This window comes from Carassius auratus, chromosome 11 (genome assembly GCF_003368295.1).
Source record: "Carassius auratus strain Wakin chromosome 11, ASM336829v1, whole genome shotgun sequence".
Taxonomy (NCBI): Eukaryota; Metazoa; Chordata; class Actinopteri; order Cypriniformes; family Cyprinidae; genus Carassius; species Carassius auratus.
The window spans coordinates 17,632,479-17,651,776 of record NC_039253.1 but is presented as its reverse complement, the minus strand read 5'-3'; the positions used below and the strand labels follow the sequence as shown (position 1 = coordinate 17,651,776).

The window sequence follows — 19,298 nt, the reverse complement described above, 5'->3', positions numbered from 1 at the left end:
GTAGGCCTAGACAGTTTCACTCAAGTACATTTAAAAGAAACAGCTATAGTTAACATTCTCATAATATAGACTATATATGTATTATATGTAAAAGCTTAATTGGCAATAAAAAAACGTGCTTCCAGTGTAGCGCTGTATTGTGTTGTGTTGTATGAATTTGCTGATGAACAAATCTTCTTATTAAGTGTTAATCACACCACAGCCTGCTTTACGGTAATTCTGCAATGAATAAACAGCGCCATCAATTGGCAGTTAAAAGTATTGTACCATTATTGAAATTATTAATTATTTATATACATATAGGGATCGTTCTTTAACTGTGTATCCCAGGTTTGATTTTTTTTATTTTTATTAAAACGGATTTCATATGAAAGTCACAAATCTTGGAAACCTATACATTATTCATTTATTTTTGCTACTTTCAAAATGTATGTATATTTAATTGTTTTACCCGACCCAGTAGGCCTATGTCAATCTTAAATAGAGAATGTTCAGCTAATTTATTAATTTATCAAGCTCTTTCCATCAATCAAAAGCTGAAGAAACACACAAATACACAATATATACATTTGATAATAATTCCTAATTATTCCTAACACATGTATTCACAATGAATCCAGTTTACTAAATGTTGTCAAAATAATACTTGGGCCTATGAGGCTCTGTTCAATCCTGTGCCATGTAGCACATTTGAATCTCCTAGTTTCTAACTAAAATGAGGTAATTCTCATTAGGAAACATGCTGTGCACAAGTTTTTCCTGATATGATATACTTTGGGTGTTGTGGGATGTCCATAATGATTGATAGTCAGTTAAATGAATCCTCCAGTTAATCCTGTGAAACAGCTGAGGCGGTGATAAAGCATCTAGTTATGTCAATCATTATTGGTCTGTGAAGTTCACACAGTACCTATTAAACTGCTAATGTGGCTAGGGAGCCCCATACAGCCTGTCCGGGACTGATAAGACAGAAATCCCTGAGGTCAACTTTCACAGGGTTCTACTGGCCCAAAAGCCCTTGTGCAATAACATGGGTGGGCTGATTAAGTAGGGTCAACCTCACTTAATAGTTCAACTATCTGCATTATGATCGAAATAGAACGAAGGCAATCTTGCAGAGCTTACAAAGCCATTAAAACTTTTGCTTAGGGCTGGAATACACTACATGATTTTTATTCTGACAGAATAAAACTGAGAAAAACAGGACATCCGATCCTGAGGACTGAGGATTACACACTACCAGAATTTCAGGTGATTCTGAAAACAACTCATGCATCTCATGCAGAAATGCGTCAGATTGCTAGGAAACAATATGAGCTCTAAAAATGGCTTGAAATATCAAATATGTGTGATTTATTTTAACTGGATGGAAATATGGTCTGAAGCGAAGAAAAAAAAAGTCTGTGTTCATCATACATGACACAATTTTTCACTGAAATCTGTCAAATTAAATCTGTGGTCCAAATCATTTTTTTTTCTTTTTTGTGAATTCCATCCTTTAGCTAGTTAAAGAACAGCTAGGAGGTCAAGTAAGAAATAAAATGTTATACTGCAGACATTACATAATAAAGTTAGACATTGTTTAGTCACTGAGAAAGAAAGACATTTTTTTTTTTTTTTTTTTTTTTTTTTTTTTTTGTCAAGGTGTTCTGAGTGGTAGTGAAAATGTACCAGTTGTTTCTTAAACCTGTGAAACGTCTCTTGAATAAGAGAACATGCAGATCAAATAACAGAATAGGCTTCATATTTCACATTTATTCATCCAACAAAAAACTAGTTTATTATAGTGTCTTTGGTAAACAGCTATCTGGTCACAAAAATCTATTGAAACTTATTGCTACCCGGTTTTCTCCACGGTTTTCTTCTCACAGATGAACTAAAATCAATATTTCAAGTGCATTTATTTATTTATTGCTATATCAAGTAGGATAATGTACCATCATCAAGCAGTCTGTCTTTATAAATATAATGTTGATAAATATGATAATTTAATATTTCTTGTGCCTGTCCACATCTAGTCCATATTTACATCAGTATAGTTTACAGCTTGGTCTCTAAGCACAAGACCTCTTCCGTGGAGGATCCACACACTCTGATGTTCTCAAACTCTTGGGAAATCTCAAGGAGAGTTTTGCCTTTTGTTTCAGGAAGGATGAAGAAGACGTAGAGAGCGGCTATCAGACCAACGCAGGAGAAGAGAACAAAGCTAAGAGACTTCAGAGTGGCCTGCAGAAACATGAATGAGAACGTGGCCTTTTGTTAAAGTGAGATGACAGACTGCAGAGCAGTTTCATAGGAGCAGTGAAAAGGTGTGCTGAAAACCTGCTATTACACATTGTTCAAGATGAAGACATATAATATAGGGCACACATGACATAATTATTCTGTATTTTATGAGAGTGTAAAATAAAGAGAAGAAAAACTTTGAGAGATTCACAATACAGTCATAATCATTGCTTTATATTTTCTGGCAAAACCTTTTTACATAAACCAATAATGACATTTACTGATGGTGCATTTGTGGAGAACGGGCTCACTATATATTTTAGCATCATTAAAGTTTATAAAGTGGTTGAATCCACAACATTGCTTTATGTTTAAAGACATGTGGGTTATTCTGTGTCATATCAACCAAATTTCAGAAACTTCCCCAAGTATATTTTAAGATTTTGTCAATATTTATCCTGAGGAAAGCCAAAATGTCATGGATGTATATTACTTAGTAATTCACTATTGTGGACAGGGGTCAAAATGGCAGTTTTCACGTATGATTCAAGTTACAGGGTGGTTGTTTTTTTGCACAGAGATTGTTAGGTCTATTAGTAAAGTCTGTTGATTTTAACAATCTATCTTAATGTCCTTTTAGTTTTTGGGCCTTTACTAACTTTACTTTTGTCAAATTAATTTTTAGGAGCCTATGGTTCAATTTCAGAGATGTCTGAATTTCAATATTGCTCCAGGAGTAATTTTTTAAACTGTGTACATATTATATTCAGTGGTCAAAAAACCGAATATGTGTCAATTTGCATACATATTTTTTTCTGTTCTTTTAAAGAGGAGAGTCTGAAAAACAAATTATGTTGTTTCCCTATATCAAAACAATTGCCATAAATATTATTTTCTCATTGTTTGCATGTATTGCACGTATTAAATATATCTCAGCATGATTTTAGATTTTTAGATTCTTTTCTTTTGGAGTCATTGTTTTCAAGGCCCTGTGTCCCATATGGGGATCTCAGTGCGGCTCCATGTCCACATTGTTGTGGTCGAAAACCAGATGTTTGCATACAGCTGATGCTTATTGTATTTGAAAAGGATTGCCTTAAGAATTATGAAGATGCCAAAAGAAAAGTTTGTTAAGACCCAAAATCTATATTTCTTATAAATAAGAAATTTTTATTATTTATTAGATTAGATGTTATTAGATGCATTATCTTTAATGCATCATGAGTAACATCCATGTCAAAATTTGGAGAAAAATGCTAAAGTCAACGGATTTATATTAGCCTACCAATCTATTTTTTATCACCTGTAATTTTGGTGATATCAAAATTATGAGCTAGGGACCACTGGTTGAGTAGAGATGGAACGACCCACTTTTTTATAGTATTGGTATGGTGAAGGACTTACAATAAGGAATGGGAAGAGGAATCCAAATATTGTGAATAGCAGCCAGCGCAGGAAGCCGATAAACACAAATGCAGCCGGGCGGTATGACTGGATGAAGATCTCGTTGGCGAGTGATGGAGTTATTGCAGCTGTTCAGATCAAAACTGGTTTGAGTTGTTGGCACTGGCTAGTCAGTTTTTAATTAATGTATGTGCTTATAATAAGCAATATAAATGTTGTCGAATGCCGTTGTTTTGAACACAGCAGCATTATTGCAAGAGCAGTATTGCTTATACAACAGGAAGTAAATATAGTGAAAATGATCACATTATATAAATTCCGCAGGCAAAAAAAAGAATGACAAAAATACTTAAAATTGACAGAACAAGTGTGTCTGCACTGTTTGGACATATTGCGAGTTACTTTATTTCAACCAATGAAAGTAGAAAATCGGCTGTCAAACAAATCAAGCAACAGTGATTTTATGAATGAATCAGAAATTTTGAAAGGAGTGATGCAAACAATAATTCCGAGTGCTTTAGGAGCTAATCACACGGAATTTGTTTTTTATGTGGTGAAGCAGAACAAAAAAAAAAAAAAAAAAGTGATGCATAAAAGTAGAACTTCTTTTAACATTATGCTTTGTTTCTATAAAGGCATGTTGTGCATGAGAAGCTGCAAAATACCATGCACAATGGTGAAATGTTCTTTTATACCACATATTTACATATAAAGCAATGGAAATGAATTTCAAAAAAGCCCCTTATGTGCTGTTATTGTTGCTTTTGGAGTGCCTTGTGACCAATCAGATTTGAGGATTGAAACTGAAATATTTCTACAACATTTAATAGTTTACCTGGGCCTCCCCCAAAGAAAATAAAGAACAGGAAAATCAGGATGACAGTGATGTATGGAATCACAGAGCTGTAGTCCTGCAGATGAAATCGAGATCAGCTAATAAAGTTCTGTTTTGATCGCTGTGAGCTGTTAAATGATAGAGACTCACTCACCTTTAGGTACATTGTGACAGTGATTAATACCATAATGGCTGACATTCCCCCAAACCCTCGCCACATCATGGCTCTCCTCCCTACACGCTCAATAAACAGCCCCTACACATGCACACAAATGCACACATCGGCCCCATAGATGATTTATGCAGTTCCTCCATGACAAATTATGCCAGTTTGATTTCAGATTTTAATGTGAAACTTACTTACACAGGTTATGGAGATGAGGACTTCTGATGCTCCTATGCCCAGAGTGACATAACGGATCTTGTCCATTGGAATACCCGCTTCCAAAAAGATGCTGAAAGAGAATACGGTGATCTGTGCGCAAGAAGGGTAAAAGATCACAATATTAAGTATATACGTTGCTCTGTAAGGATCTCTTTTTGGCAACACGGTGACATAAGACACATTTCTATTTAGAAGCATAATTTGGTGCATTGACAATAAATGCTAAATGGTTTACAGCAGAGGTGCCGCCGAACTGGATGCATCCGTTTATGACCAGCATGGAAAGGACCTGCCAGTGCAGATGCTTGTCTCTCAGCAGATCCAGCACACTCTTGTTACACTGCTCTCCAATGACTGCCTGTTCTGCTAACATCTCCTCTATGTCCAACTTATAATCGCCTGGTCCCCACAGACACTGCAGTGCTGCCGATCAAAACGTTAGTATGTGATTTAACATGAAAGACGACTGCAATGACATACAGAGGCTGATCAGTTAAATCTGATGCACCTTTTCTGCACTGTTTGATGTTGCCTTTCTCTATCAGAACATATCGTGGAGAATCAGGGAAGAATGGCAAGATTGCCAGCTGGACCACACAAAAAAACCCTGGGATGCATAGAAGAACGTTCCAGCACTCTTCACGGCCAAGAATTTCCCTGTGAAAAAAAATTAGAAACTTAACTCAATATCAAAAGATTCCTTTCCTGAATCCAGATCAATTAAAGACAGATGAATCAAACATCAATGGTGGCATGAAACGAAAATTCACCACACTACTGGTCAAAAGTTTAGAATGTTTTTTTTTTTTTTTTTAGTTTTTGAAGAATTGCAGAAATGTATACAATTAAAAAGTACTGTTTAATGTAATATATATGATGTTTTCCTGTGATATCAAAGGTGAAGTTTCAGTCTTCAGTGTCACATGATCCGTCAGAAATCATTCTAATATGCTGATTTTATACTTGTTGTCAGTTATTTTTGGTGCTCAATTATTAATAATTTTATTACTGTTATCAGTGTTTTTGGTGATTAATATATTTGTAAACATCATATAAAAAAATCTAAAATGTAACTTTTACAATATAACTTACATTATAACTCTAATTTTCTTTGATGAAACATTAAAAGAACAGTGTTTAATTAAAACATAAATATTTTGTAATATTATAAATGTCTTAACTATCACTTTGGTCAATTTATTTTTGTCCCTGCTAAATAAAGTATTACTTTTTTAAATATCTTACCCCAAACATATAAATGGTAGCATATCACGTTCTCCACCAAAAATATTAAGCGCCTGTTTCCAACATTGATAATAATAGGAAATCTTTATTATTAGACTTTTGACTGGTGGTGTATTAATCTAAAGCATGTTAATGCTAATACTGTAAACATTTCATTAATAGCGTGGACTGTTTTTTTTTTTTTTGACTGTGTAATCTAATCAAAGAACTCAGCTCTCCTACTGAAAGACTGTATGCTGGATGTCTGAATAAAGCTTTAATTATTAATTATTACCTGAGGCCAACAAATTGTCCTAATAGTTTACCAAGGGACATAAAGGTAGTGACTGTGACGGTCACCATGCCTCGGATTTTTTTCGGTGAACTCTCACCAAGGTAGATGGTATGTAAATTCAAACCCAGCCCTTTGAAGAAAGAGCAAATCACATCTTATATATATGATCACCACATATATATATATATATATATATATATATATATATATATATATATATATATATATGTATATATACGAAGTATATATATAATTTTTTTTACAGTCTAATACACATACCTGCTCCGAATCCAAATAGAAAGCGTGCTACAAGTATCAACTCGAATGAGTATGTAGGTTTGCTAATATACATGATTACTGTGGGCACAACTGCTATGGCACTATTCAACAGCATGGCTCCTTTTCTGCAAGAAGAATATATACAGTTAATGAACATCCATTTTTGTTGTGAAAACATTTAAAGGATGAGTAGGGAAAGCAGACGAGGATGGGTGAGATTAACCTTCCCAGGAGACTGGTTAAATGTCTGACAGTAATTGAGCCAATGAGACCTCCTAAAGCGTATAGAGCCACCACAGTGGACCAGATAAAGGTGACAGTCTTCTCTCCTGGAACATCCCCGTAGTGATACGTCCAGCTGCTGTTAATAAAGCTCTGAATGTACTGTGGAAAAAACAGATAACAGTGGATTGGTTCATAACATAACCTGCTTTCGTAATATAATAACAGGTAAAGAATAAATACAAATTCAAGGGCGCACTGGAGACGGAGAGCTTATTGCTGTGAGATGATATCCATTTTGAAAAGATCCTCCCAATCCTACCACAATGATAAAGATAAGTGCTTTCCCAGCGACCTGAAATTACAGTCACACTGTTCATTTACAACATATTTAACATTTCAAGTCAATACTTCTGATATTTCACATTAAACCAGCACGGAGGGGGGTTCTCTTGATCTAGATTGACACCGAGTCGTATTTTGAGTGAATGAGTAAACTTTGGTTAAGAGTTTAACTGTGCGCTTGGTTAAAAGATATAAAGAAAATATCTGGGTTATTTTACAGAGACATATTATCCTGCAATATACTTAGCTTTACCATTATGGTTGTTTTGTTGAAATATAATGAGACAACAATTCTTTAATTCTTCTATATGAATTCAGATTTCATCTAATTTTAAAGATCTGGCGATATATTTAAATAACAAGTTCCTACCAGTTCCTGCAACACGCTCTTCATGCTTTTCTTCGTGTATCTTCTTGTGTCCATGAAGCTCCACTGCTTCTCTTCAATAAATACAGTGTCATCTCCGTTAGGCATTTTGATTAATTTTTGACACAAGAATGACTCGTCACATTTTGTCTTTTAAAAGCTTGCTGTCTATTTATGTATCTGCATTTGTCAGATAAAATAAAATAAAAATAAAAATAACAATACAAAAAAATAAAAAATAATAAAAAAAAAATATATATATAGTAAAATAAATATATATATATATATATATATATATATATATATATATATATATATATATATATATATATATATATATATATATATATATATATAGTACAGACCAAAAGTTTGGACACACCTTCTCATTCAAAGAGTTTTCTTTATTTTCATGACTATAAAAATTGTGGAGTCACACTGAAAGCATCAAGAGCTATTTGACCAAGAAGGAGAGTGATGGGGTGCTGCACCAGATGACCTGGCCTCCACAGTCACCGGACCTGAACCCAATCCAGATGGTTTAGGGGTGAGCTGGACCGCAGACAGAAGGCAAAAGGGCCAACAAATGCTAAGCATCTCTCGGGGAACTCCTTCAAGACTGTTGGAAGACCATTTCAGGTGACTACCTCTTGAAGCTCATCAAGAGAATGCCAAGAGTGAGCAAAGCAGTAATCAAAGCAAAAGGTGGCTACTTTGAGAAACCTAAAACACGACATATTTTCAGTTGTTTCACACTTTTTTGTTATGTATATAATTCCATATATAATTCCACATGTGTTTATATATATATATATATAAAATGTAATGAATTTGATGTAAGTAGCTAAAGTTAATATAGATAGAAAGAAACAAATACATAAAAAAAATTACTGTGTTAAAAAATTAAGTAGGCCTTCTTCATTGAATAGATACAAATTTCTTAAATTGATTTTTGTCAGTGGCATTAAAGATTGAAAACCCCAATATGACATACAACCAGATGAGGGCAGTGTTATTATTTTTGTTACGTTGTTTTCTCTTTGTTAGACTATCTTTTCCCTGCGTTGATGTCTCGAGCAAGAGGAAGTGAATTTACACTTTTTTTTTTTTGTTTAGATTTCCCCGTAGTCATCATTGTCGCTCCCAGGCTAAACCTAGACTCCCGTCCTCCTCTGGATCTCTTTTAACTCTGCAAAAATGCCTTTGGAAAACCTGGAGGAAGAGGGTTTACCTAAAAACCCCAATCTGAGAATAGCTCAGCTGAAGTTTTTACTGACTCTGAATGATCATAGACAGGATGCTAAAGTGAAGAGCGAGCTGATGGACGCCATCAAACTCAACAGTGAGTTCATTCACTCACACATGCTGCTCGTTTAGCAGATATCTGTCAGCGTTACTCTAACGTTACCACTGCAGCAACGTTATATGCACGAGCTTTGTAACTTCCCAGCCTCTTGAGGTTTAGTTAGCTGACAGGCTAAGCCAAGTAGCGTTAGCATGCTAGCTCATTAGCTGCTAAAGTGTTTGGTTGTTTTCATCGAACACATTTCGTCTTCTTGCACTTTTGAATGTCCATTGTTAGTTTTCTTAATTGCTTTATTATGATATAGCGTAAACCAGGAACCGTTGTCACAGTTTTCGTTTATTCTTGAAAACAGCGTTGGGTTAATCTAATCTAAGTTAATCTAAAAAAAAAAAAAAAAAAAAAAACGAATTACCAGTTACTAATTACATCTTCTCACTATTACTGTGACTTGCCTTAAAATACTCCTAATTACTGTTTATCAGTACGTATTAAAGTAGTTGTTAAGTTTAAGATTTGGGTAGGGTTAATAAGGTCTTGCAGAATAAGACACTAATATGTAATAATAAACAGACAATATCCCAGTTATATTATTGCTAACAAGTGAATAATAAGAATTGGACACTTAAGTGTTGCCAATGTTAATTCACCAAAGTATTTAAAGTGAGAAGGGTACATAAACACCAAACATTTTAAGGTTAAACTTAATATTTTGATGTTAAATCCACTATTGTATTGTATTTATTCATTTCTACACTGTATTAAATTCAATTACATAAGAAGTAACTGTAATTAAATTACAGTATAATCCCTTACTTTACATTTTCAAGGGAAGAGTAAGTAAATTACAGTAACTAATATCTTAGTAATTAGTTACACCCAACTCTGCTTGAGAGTAATTCAAAGTCTAGATTACAAACATAGGTTCAAACTGGTACAATTATGATTCTCTCATTTCTAATTAGATCTAAGTGAAACATCTCAAATGTGTATGTTACGATGTTGTGATTGTGTTTTGTAGATATGGCCCCGTACTATGAAGCCCTGTGTAAAGAGCTGAAATGGCCGGTGGACACGGATCTGTTGAGTAAGATGAAGAAAGCAAATGAGGACGAAGTGAAAAGGCTGGATGATGTTTTGGAAGATGCTGAGAAGAACCAGGGAGAGAGCGAGATCAGAGATGCCATGATGGCCAAAGCTGAATATCTCATCCGCATCGGTGACAAGGTGTGAATTCAGTCACGCTAAAAAATAAATTGTTTTTGAAAGTCATCTCTTATGCTCACCATGACTGCATTTATTTGTTAGAAATACAGTAAAACAGTAATATTGTGAAATGTGTTTATTTTAATATATTTTGAAAAGTTTTATTTCTGTTGCAAAAATGAATTTTTATCACCATTACTCCAGTCTTCAGTCTCTTCACTGGTGCTTAAAAAAATTATTTTAATATGCTGATTTGGTGCTCAAGAAATATTTATTATCGAAGTTCAAAACGGTTTATATTTATAATGCTTAATACTTTGTGAAAGCAGGTTACAGAAGGTTTCTTTGATGTATAGAAAGTTCAAAAGAACAGCATTTGTTTGATAAAGAAGTCTCCTTAACACTTAATTACATTCTTCAGTCTTACTAATTCTTATACCCATTGATAATATTTCTGTCTTTCGTTTAGGAAGGGGCCCTGACCGCCTTCAGGAAGACTTATGACAAGACTGTTGCTCTTGGTCATCGCTTAGACATTGTTTTCTACCTGCTGAGGATTGGCCTGTTTTATATGGACAATGACCTCATCACCCGCAACACTGAGAAAGCCAAAAGGTACAGACTTGTTTATTTAACAAATGCATGTCACCCTCGAATGTTGGCCTGACACTTGAACTCTGCATGAATGAACAGTTTGATTGAAGAAGGTGGTGACTGGGACCGGAGGAATCGTCTGAAGGTGTATCAGGGCCTCTACTGCGTGGCCATTCGGGATTTCAAGCAGGCAGCGGAGCTCTTTCTGGATACGGTCTCCACATTCACCTCATATGAGCTTATGGACTACAAGACGTTCGTCACGTACACTGTGTATGTGTGTATGATCGCTCTCAAGAGGCCGGACCTGAGAGAGAAGGTGATCTGTTTAGCCTAAAAAAACAATATATACAATACTTTTCAAAGGTTTTATGTTTTTTTTTGTTTGTTTTGGGAAAATAAATTAATTCTCTTATTCAATAAGGATACATAAAATTGATCAGAATTGACAGTAAAAATAATGTTGCTAAAGATAAGATTGAACTGAATTGCTGTACTTTTTATTAATCAAAGAATTCTAATTTTAAAATGGTAAGCAGGACCTGTTTCAACACTTCACTAAATGTGTCTTGAGCACCAAATCTGCAAATTAGAATGATGTCCGCAGGAATAAGTTACATTTGAAAACATATTAAAATCAAGATTTATTTAATATTTGGAAGAAAAAAAAACTTTATAATTTTTTTTTACATTTATTTAAAAATGCAGCTTTAGTGAGCTTGAGACCTCTTTAGAAATATGAAAATAATAATAAAAATCATGCAGACCTTCAGAATTTATTAAAATAATTAAACAAGCATGGTTAATGTCATGATTTTAGACCAATCATTAGAAAGCACAATAATTTAAAAAATTAATTTTGACAGACCTAAATATAGATATTTTACATTGTCTCCTCATTAAGGTTTAAGGATGCAGGACCAGTTTGAAATCTCCTGCTTTTTATATATATTTAATGCATTTTGCAGACACTCTTATCCAGAGCAACACAAATAGCTTTAGCTTGTTCGAACATTGCAAGTGTGAAATTCAGAAAGTTGTCTGCTAGGAAAGGACTTCCTGTATATGTGTTATATAAAAGAATTAACCTTATAAAAACAATTAAATCGAATAGTAATAACCTTATGCATGAAATGATGAAATGTCTGGTCTTTCAGGTAATTAAAGGTGCTGAGATCTTGGAGGTGCTACACAGTTTACCTGCTGTCCGTCAGTACCTCTTCTCTCTCTACGAGTGCCGTTATTCTGTATTCTTTCAGTCATTAGGTAAGTGAAATATTGGCAGTGCAGACTTTAAAGAACGATTGAGGAAAATATGTTATTGCTTAACAAGCCACGTTCTGTTTTAAGATGAATGTTGTTATTTATTTGCCATGTTTGTTGAAAGTGCTTCTCTAAGTCTGCTGGTCTGTCAGAGGTTCCATGTTTCTCGTCTTTAGCTCGAGTGGAACAGGAGATGAAGCAAGACTGGTTGTTTGCTCCTCATTACCGTTACTATGTCCGAGAGATGCGAATCCTGGCCTACAGCCAGCTCCTGGAATCCTACCGCTCTCTCACGCTGGGATACATGGCCGAAGCGTTCGGAGTCAGCACAGAGTTCATTGACCAGTACGCTCCCGTGGTCAAATAAACAACTATGTAAACAGTCATTATTTTGCGCTCACTTTGGTCTTTTTCTTTCCCAAGGGAGCTGTCGCGATTTATCGCTGCAGGACGTTTACATTGCAAGATCGACAAAGTCAATGAGATTGTGGAAACCAACAGGTGAGGACCGGTCATTTAAATCTCTGTTGGAGATATAGTTAGCCAAATGCATTTATTTATTTATTTTTTTTTCTCTACAGACCTGATAGTAAGAACTGGCAGTACCAGGAAACCATAAAGAAGGGTGATCTCCTGCTGAACAGAGTGCAGAAGCTGTCCAGAGTGATCAACATGTAGTCAACATGCATATGACGTCTGATCGATACTCATCTTTTCTTGTGAACGGGACTTGTTTTATGTACAGAATATAATAAAACTGTATTGGAGGAAACATTTGAGTTTTTGTTTGGTTTGTGAGCAACTGGGGGGAAAAAAAAACTGAGGCGGAGACATTTTTCTTATAAATAACTGTATAAATTATTTTTTCTTTTTTATATATTTACAGAAACTTGTTACAAAACAAATATACTATACAATCTTTCTTTAAATATGAAGTAAATCTACCCTACTGTTTGTTCATGAATTACATAGCAGCTAACACACAAAAGTCCAGCTGATCAAATTATTTTTGAATATGTATACAAAAAAAGACAAAGAAAAAAAAAAAATCAAAATATACACACTTGTACATTTTATATGTAGAGGCTTCTTCCCCAAAAAGCAAACTGCGTTTATCATCTTTGATTCACATTCCAGATCTGTGGTGATTAATCAAACAGCTTCACAAAGCTTTCATGGTCTGAAAACAGTGGAGTTACAATTTCAAGGTAAACAGTACATGTATCTGCCTAAAACACTGGTTGAAATCATCGACTTGGCCACAAAAATATCTTTCCCTCTCGCTTTGAAAATTTCTAATATCAAAAGTAGTCATAAAAGAATACAAGGGACAGCTAAGATGCTTTTCTCATGTCAGTCAAGTAAGTGTTACTCTGCCATGCATTTCATCAATCAGAGTTTCTGCTCCAATTGAAAGGGAAAAGGGCGATGTGTGAGATTCCTAGGCAGGTATAAAAACAATTTTAACCCTTAAATAACATTCAAGTACTGTGAAAAGTATACATGAAATAAAAAGCTCTGCCTTAACAACAGTCGATGAGAAACTAATTCAGGCACTTTCTCACTTTTTTTTTTTTTTTGTCTGTGTTAAAAGCAAATGAATAAGTAATTAAAAAGCAGTGTATCCAATTACAAAGTTTGGCAACAGTGGTGCACAATTTGCACTGTACAACTGTATGGTTTCCTCATCCAGCTAGAAAAGTCCTACAAAATACATCAGCCAGCCAGAAATCTTTTGCACAGTTAAACGGGCCATTTTAATCACATTCTCTGAACATGAGGGAAAAGAAGCACTATTGACACCTAGAAAACAATATAGTGTACGGTGGATGATTTTTCCACTACTGTGGCAACAATCTGTCGGGGAACTCGGCGTGCGACTAACAAGAAGCTGTGTTTGGATAGAGTGGCGTATTGCATTATCAACTTGGCAGTGAACCACTTCTAATAACCTTAGAATGTTTCCGTTTACTAAATAAATAATAACGATCTCAATTGTACCAAAAATCGTTTACGAAAATGCTTGTGCAAAAATACATCTCCATATGTACAATTCTTTAACAAAATATGTATTCTCAAATAGGGATACTTCAATATTTGAATTCGGTTTCGTGTACGAAAAAGCTGAAGGGAAAAAAAATACACGGGAAAAAAAACATGCTCTACTTCTCAGCGACCATTGCTGACTGACATCAGTGGAGTTCAGTAATTTACAGGAGTTTTAAAGAGAAGCCTCAACTTACACAACAAAATCCACCTCAAGATCTCTTATGAAGATTAATGAGCCAAAGAAGGATCTATTGCGTTTAAGTTGCCAGACCCACAGTGGAAATGAGAATTAATCAGAATGACTAGCTACTAACCTCTTTAGGGGCACAAAGAAAAAAAAGTTTGTGTGGGATCAATGCAGGAACGTTCAGTCGCAGTAAAAGGTAGTGGTTATTGGATGAGATGGTGCTGGCCAGACTAGTTCACAGTATTGAGAGTCGTGTAGATGTCTACTCCATTGCTGAGATGATAGTGTGTCTGTCATGTTGGTCTATGGCTCAACGCCAACTAGCCACGAGCCCCTTTCTGAGACTGAAACGATATCATGCCTAAGGCATCTTCACTAGGAAACTCTCCTACAATCATGTGAGCGAGACTGCAGATTTGAGTACATTAAGATTACAGCACATGTTTCTTTAGTGCTACGATGGGTAGATGAGATGAAGCATCACCTGCCGTCTCTCATTTTGCTCTGACACGAGCAATTTTTGCATGTGCTAAAAGGTTCACTGAATCAAGCCCTTAATGTACCTAAAATATCTGTGTTGTCCAAGGCATGGTTTTTTAAGAGGATTACAGTGTTTTCTGGAGCTTCAAGAGACGACTGTTGCTCAGGATTCAGTAAAGACATGCTAGGCTAGGCAACACCAAAAACTAGTGCTTTCGAGTTAATACAAGGTGTTCAGAGTTTGATTTAGGGGTTGGATTGTTCTGTAAAAAAGAAATTGCAATAAATCAGCCTAAAAGAACTCTCTTTTAGCTTATCTGAAAGAAGTCAAAAAAAAAATCCCCTTGAAATAAAACAAAATCTAATTGAACACTTTTCAAAAATAAATGGAAAATTGTATATGATAAATATCTTGTTCTGTTTGCTATACATCTGCTAACCTGTAAACAAAATTTGGTCTAAAAAATGTCTAGTTTGCATAATCTTTAAGTTTAGGTTGCTCATTTTGAAACTCCACTCCTGTCATGTCTATCTGTATCCGCAGTGAGTTTAGCTCAATCTAATACAGCCTTCCAGTGAGAGATCATGTGTATGACTAACTTAAGTTGACTGTGTGTCTAACTTCAGGGATGTTGCTCTCCTGTACACTTCCTCCAAGGCTGAGTAGGATTACAGTTTCCAGTATGTCCAGTATGTTCTCGTATGTCCACACCTTCAAGCTAACATACTGAAGAATATCAGTAAAGCCACTCATGTTGTTCACGTCGCACATCTGTCCTATGCTTGGTAGTGTTGGCGAGGCTACGCACCAGCTCAAATCTGTACCTGTTCTGACCCCAGCGCAAGTGCTCAGGCTGGGCAGCTCATGCTCTACGCAGCAGGCTTTGTACCCAATGGTGCATTGTATAGATTCATTATAACCTCCGACAGGAGAACTGTATCTGTCTGGCTTATTATCCTATCCCCGGAGAGTGCCCCTGCATGGCTTTGGGAGGAAATCCTCACGAAGGACATCAATGGGCCACCCAGTGTGCATTCCACCCTGAGGATTGTGGGAAGAGTAAGAGAAAAAGAAGGCCTCGTGCAGAGTGACATGAGGGGGCTGAGGGAGCTCTGGGTCCAGCCTACTGCTCAGCATGCTCAGAGCCTCCTCACCTGTGTCAGGGACGAGCCTTTGGCTATGGGAAAACACACAAGAGTACGCAAATGTAATGTCTAAGAGGAAAGAGACGATATTACATTATATCGTTATATATATACATTATATATTATATTCATTATATACATTATATTGATATTACGATATTAAAACGGGGAAGGAAAACAAGCTAACCTGATGTATGAGTGAATTGTTAGGGAGCCCTGGGGGTCCAGGTATAGAGCGAACGTGCTTGCTGTGGATGTTGTTGATTGATGGAGACTTGGCCATTTTGGGCCTGCCAGGACCTTGTCCTCCTCCCACTCCTGCTCCTGACACTGTCAAAGTCATTACAAAATCTGAATAAGAGACAGCACTTTGAAATCAAGCAAACGGCATATAATAATGTCAAGTCTACAGTACAAGTGATTTTGGGCTCATAGTGTTTTAGGACTTTATACAATAATGTAAATGCTAAAAAAGATAGACTAATCAGTCTGACAGCTCTGTATGAAGTAAACTTTGAAGAGTGGTGAAGTGTAAAAAAAACTAAACCAAGATGAAACAGAATTGAGACTAATGTGAAATGTCCCAGAAACCAGATCACACCTAAACTGAAATAGAATAGAAAGAGAGACTAGAATATTACTAAAATGATATTAGGCAATGAAAAAAAAGGATTGAAGCCAGTTTGAGATGAAATAGAAATTTAGGTTGAAACTAAACTGAAATGAAACCGCTAAATTCAATTAACTGAAATTAAACAGAAAATGGATAAAAACTAAAAAAGCATTAGACTGTCTGGATTAAAACTAAACAAAAGACAGAATCTAAAACTGGATTAACACCAAAGTGAAACAGAAATCGGATCAAAACTAAAATCAGATAAAATAATAATAATGTGATTAAAACTAAACTAAAAAAAATTAACTGGAAAATAAACAGAACTGGATTAAAACTAAAATTAAGTGAAATAGAAACTAGATCAAAACTAAACAAAGATGAAACAGAAATGGGGTTGATCCTAATGTGACATGACACAGAAACCAGATCACAACTAAATGGAAATAAAATAGAAAGAAAAATAGATTATTACTAAATTGACATTGGACACAATGGAAAAAAATGACAAGCCAAACTGAGAAGAAATTAAAATTTAGATTGAGACTAAACTGAAATGAAGCAGAGAGCAAAATTAAATAACTGAAATAGAAAATGGATAAATACTAAAAAGAAACCAGATCAAAGTTATTAATTTGAACCTAGAATTTGATTCATACTAAGTGAAACAGAAACTGGATTAAAACTAAACCGAAATAAAACAAAAAACAAATTAAATCTACCTGTAATAAATCTACCAGTTTCTGTAACAGAAACTGAATTGATACTAAAATTAACTGAAATAGAAACTTGATGAAAACTAAAAGATTTAAAAAAAAAAAGGGATTGATACTAAATGTGAAATGACACAGAACCCAGAACAAAACTAAACTGAGATTAAACATAGTGGGATTAAAACTAAAATTAAAATTAAAACAGAAACCAAATTAAAACTGGAATGAAACTGAAACTGAATTAATACTTAAATTTCATACATCAATCTGGATTAAAACTGAAAAGTAAAACAAACAAACTGATTCATTTGAATCAAAAAAAAAAACTAAAAAAACTAAACTAAACCAAATGAATGCTTTCAAAAAACGTTTAAAGAAATTAAAAGAACCTGGAATAATAGTAATAGTATTAGAACTAAACTGAAATTAAACAAACTGGACTGAAACCAAAATATGATTAAACAGAATCTAGATCAAATCTGAAATGAAACAGGAATCTGGATTAAAACAATAAATAAGTAAAAAACAAGGTTTATGCACCTGTGCTGTTGAGGCTACTAGAGCCAGGTGAGCCCTTCCTCCTTTTGGCTTCTAGACGTGAATCTGCATGATGATCGCTGCTCTGGTGAACAAATGGCCCGAGGGAGAGGGTGGAGTCACTGCTGTTCATCACTACGCTCATGCGTTTAATGGACTCAGCTGGACTGCCTGAGGGAGGGCCACGTCCTGTCGAATCCTGCTTCAAGCTCAAAGAGTTGGCCCTGCCTGGGGTGCAATTTAACCCCCACGCTGTAAACCCCACTGTGGGATGATGACAACGTTGATGACGATGAAGATGAAGAGGGGGTGGAGGCAAGCGATGTGTGGTCGGCACTGCCAAGGCTAACCGAGTTTACCGCACAGTTCTTCTTAAAAGATGAGGATGAGAAGGAGTCAGAGGTGTAAGTGCTATGGTGGTAAGGCAGGGAACTATTTTTCCGCTTCTTGCCTGAACTGAGACTACCGCTGATGCCTAGCAACTGCTGTTGGGTACTAGCCCTTGATGACAGGAGTTACTTAGGCTGGAGGATGGCTCCCGAACCTTAAAGGACTTGTACTGGATCGGGATTTAAGGGGTCTGTTGGAGCCCATGAGGGTAGCGAGGACGAGGGCTGAAGGCATCTGGGGTGATGAGGCTGACACTTGTCTAGAAGTGCTACTGTAGGCGGGCTGCCTCAGTGGAGGAGGCTTGTGGAGAAGAGCGGCATTCAGGGTGGTGCCATAATGACAGGACTGGCTTGCTGTCATAAGCGCGGTGGTGAGGACAAGCTGAGAAACCCTAGCAGAAATGGAGGGGATGAAGGAAGATGGGAGTTTGTGCTTGTCCGGTGAAGAGGTGTCACTGTGTTGCGGAGTTCTCCATCGCCCGAGGGTTTTCCTAACAGTAAATGCAAGTCCCGTCATAATAAGGATTTTTGTTTAATGGAGAAATGGAGAAGTGGAAAGGGTCTCAACACACTTACTTCCACAATTGTGAGTGACATGCCTTGTCAAAACATGGTGGGTGAGAGCGCACGTACTTTGATCCCAGCGTCGGTCGATACGCGTAACAACCTCTACCGTTACAATCGACCTTCCAAAGTGCAGAAGCTGAAGAGAGGCAGAAAAGGAATTTGCAACTTGGTCCTGAACATTCTCAGATCAAGGTTGACTCAAACCTACTTTAAAGTGGATGGCTTTAAGATCACTTTAAGATCACAATGTTTCTTATACTTACAGCAGCTGGTCGTGGGTGGTAACCTGAATAATGGCAGTCCAGTTTCTCGGTGGCCTCCTCTCTCTCCTCGTTCTCCCCCTCATCACTGGAGAGGTGGCTGGTCTCTGTGCCAACAGGGGCTGGGTGAGAATGATGGGCCTGGTCGTGGACCATGGCTGGGTCTCCTCCACTATGAGAGTTACTACTGTTGAGTCTAAAGACACAGAAAAGCACCCTAACATTTGCCTTCATTGTCAACCAGCCGAACAAAAAACAACTGGAGGTCTATAACAAATTTGGCTAATCAATCAAAAGGAAACCGGTTTAGAGTAAATAGTGGAAAACCAGGAGGAAGCAACTCACCGTGGAAGCCCCGAATTATGAGGTTTTGTGGGGCAAAGGCTTAGTGGCATCGGCAGTGCATTGC

General features: G+C 36.1%; 2 protein-coding genes and 1 pseudogene across 3 annotated transcripts; 1 reads left to right on the top strand and 2 right to left on the bottom strand.

Annotated features, from left to right (window-relative positions):
- Positions 1–1,884: 1,884 nt before the first annotated feature.
- LOC113111256 (solute carrier family 2, facilitated glucose transporter member 9-like) lies at positions 1,885–7,675 on the bottom strand. 2 transcript variants are annotated; one of them, XM_026275859.1, is made up of 12 exons: positions 7,586–7,675; positions 7,130–7,225; positions 6,872–7,032; positions 6,649–6,773; positions 6,370–6,499; positions 5,359–5,507; positions 5,086–5,273; positions 4,830–4,940; positions 4,620–4,721; positions 4,466–4,541; positions 3,631–3,758; positions 1,885–2,226 (listed from the first exon to the last, which is right to left on the bottom strand). In XM_026275859.1, the coding sequence occupies exons 1-12, from the start codon at positions 7,637–7,639 to the stop codon at positions 2,041–2,043; spliced, it is 1,506 nt and encodes a 501-aa protein (XP_026131644.1). In that variant the 5' UTR covers positions 7,640–7,675; the 3' UTR covers positions 1,885–2,040. The 2 variants fall into 2 exon arrangements, with proteins under 2 accessions (XP_026131644.1, XP_026131645.1); XM_026275860.1 differs by lacking the exon at positions 7,130–7,225.
- Positions 7,676–8,663: 988 nt separating this feature from the next.
- LOC113111255 (26S proteasome non-ATPase regulatory subunit 6) lies at positions 8,664–12,720 on the top strand. Its single transcript, XM_026275858.1, has 8 exons — positions 8,664–8,924; positions 9,907–10,112; positions 10,561–10,706; positions 10,785–11,004; positions 11,843–11,951; positions 12,125–12,293; positions 12,372–12,449; positions 12,530–12,720. Exons 1-8 carry the CDS (start codon positions 8,780–8,782, stop codon positions 12,624–12,626), a joined length of 1,170 nt encoding a protein of 389 aa, XP_026131643.1. The 5' UTR covers positions 8,664–8,779; the 3' UTR covers positions 12,627–12,720.
- A 61-nt stretch (positions 12,721–12,781) lies between these two features.
- On the bottom strand, positions 12,782–19,294 carry LOC113110606 (ataxin-7-like; annotated as a pseudogene).
- Between the last annotated feature and the right edge of the window lie 4 nt (positions 19,295–19,298).

Excerpts from the sequence above, each read along its gene's own strand:
- LOC113111256 (XM_026275859.1), bottom strand. The coding sequence starts at position 7,639 with ATGGACACAAGAAGATACACGAAGAAAAGCATGAAGAGCGTGTTGCAG. Across the intron at positions 6,774-6,871 it reads TTAACCAGTCTCCTGGGAAG|AAAAGGAGCCATGCTGTTGA; the intron begins GTTAATCTCACC and ends TTCTTCTTGCAG. Across the intron at positions 4,941-5,085 it reads AGTTCGGCGGCACCTCTGCT|ATCACCGTATTCTCTTTCAG; the intron begins GTAAACCATTTA and ends TCTTGCGCACAG.
- LOC113111255 (XM_026275858.1), top strand. The coding sequence starts at position 8,780 with ATGCCTTTGGAAAACCTGGAGGAAGAGGGTTTACCTAAAAACCCCAAT. Across the intron at positions 10,113-10,560 it reads TCATCCGCATCGGTGACAAG|GAAGGGGCCCTGACCGCCTT; the intron begins GTGTGAATTCAG and ends TCTTTCGTTTAG. Across the intron at positions 10,707-10,784 it reads AACACTGAGAAAGCCAAAAG|TTTGATTGAAGAAGGTGGTG; the intron begins GTACAGACTTGT and ends ATGAATGAACAG.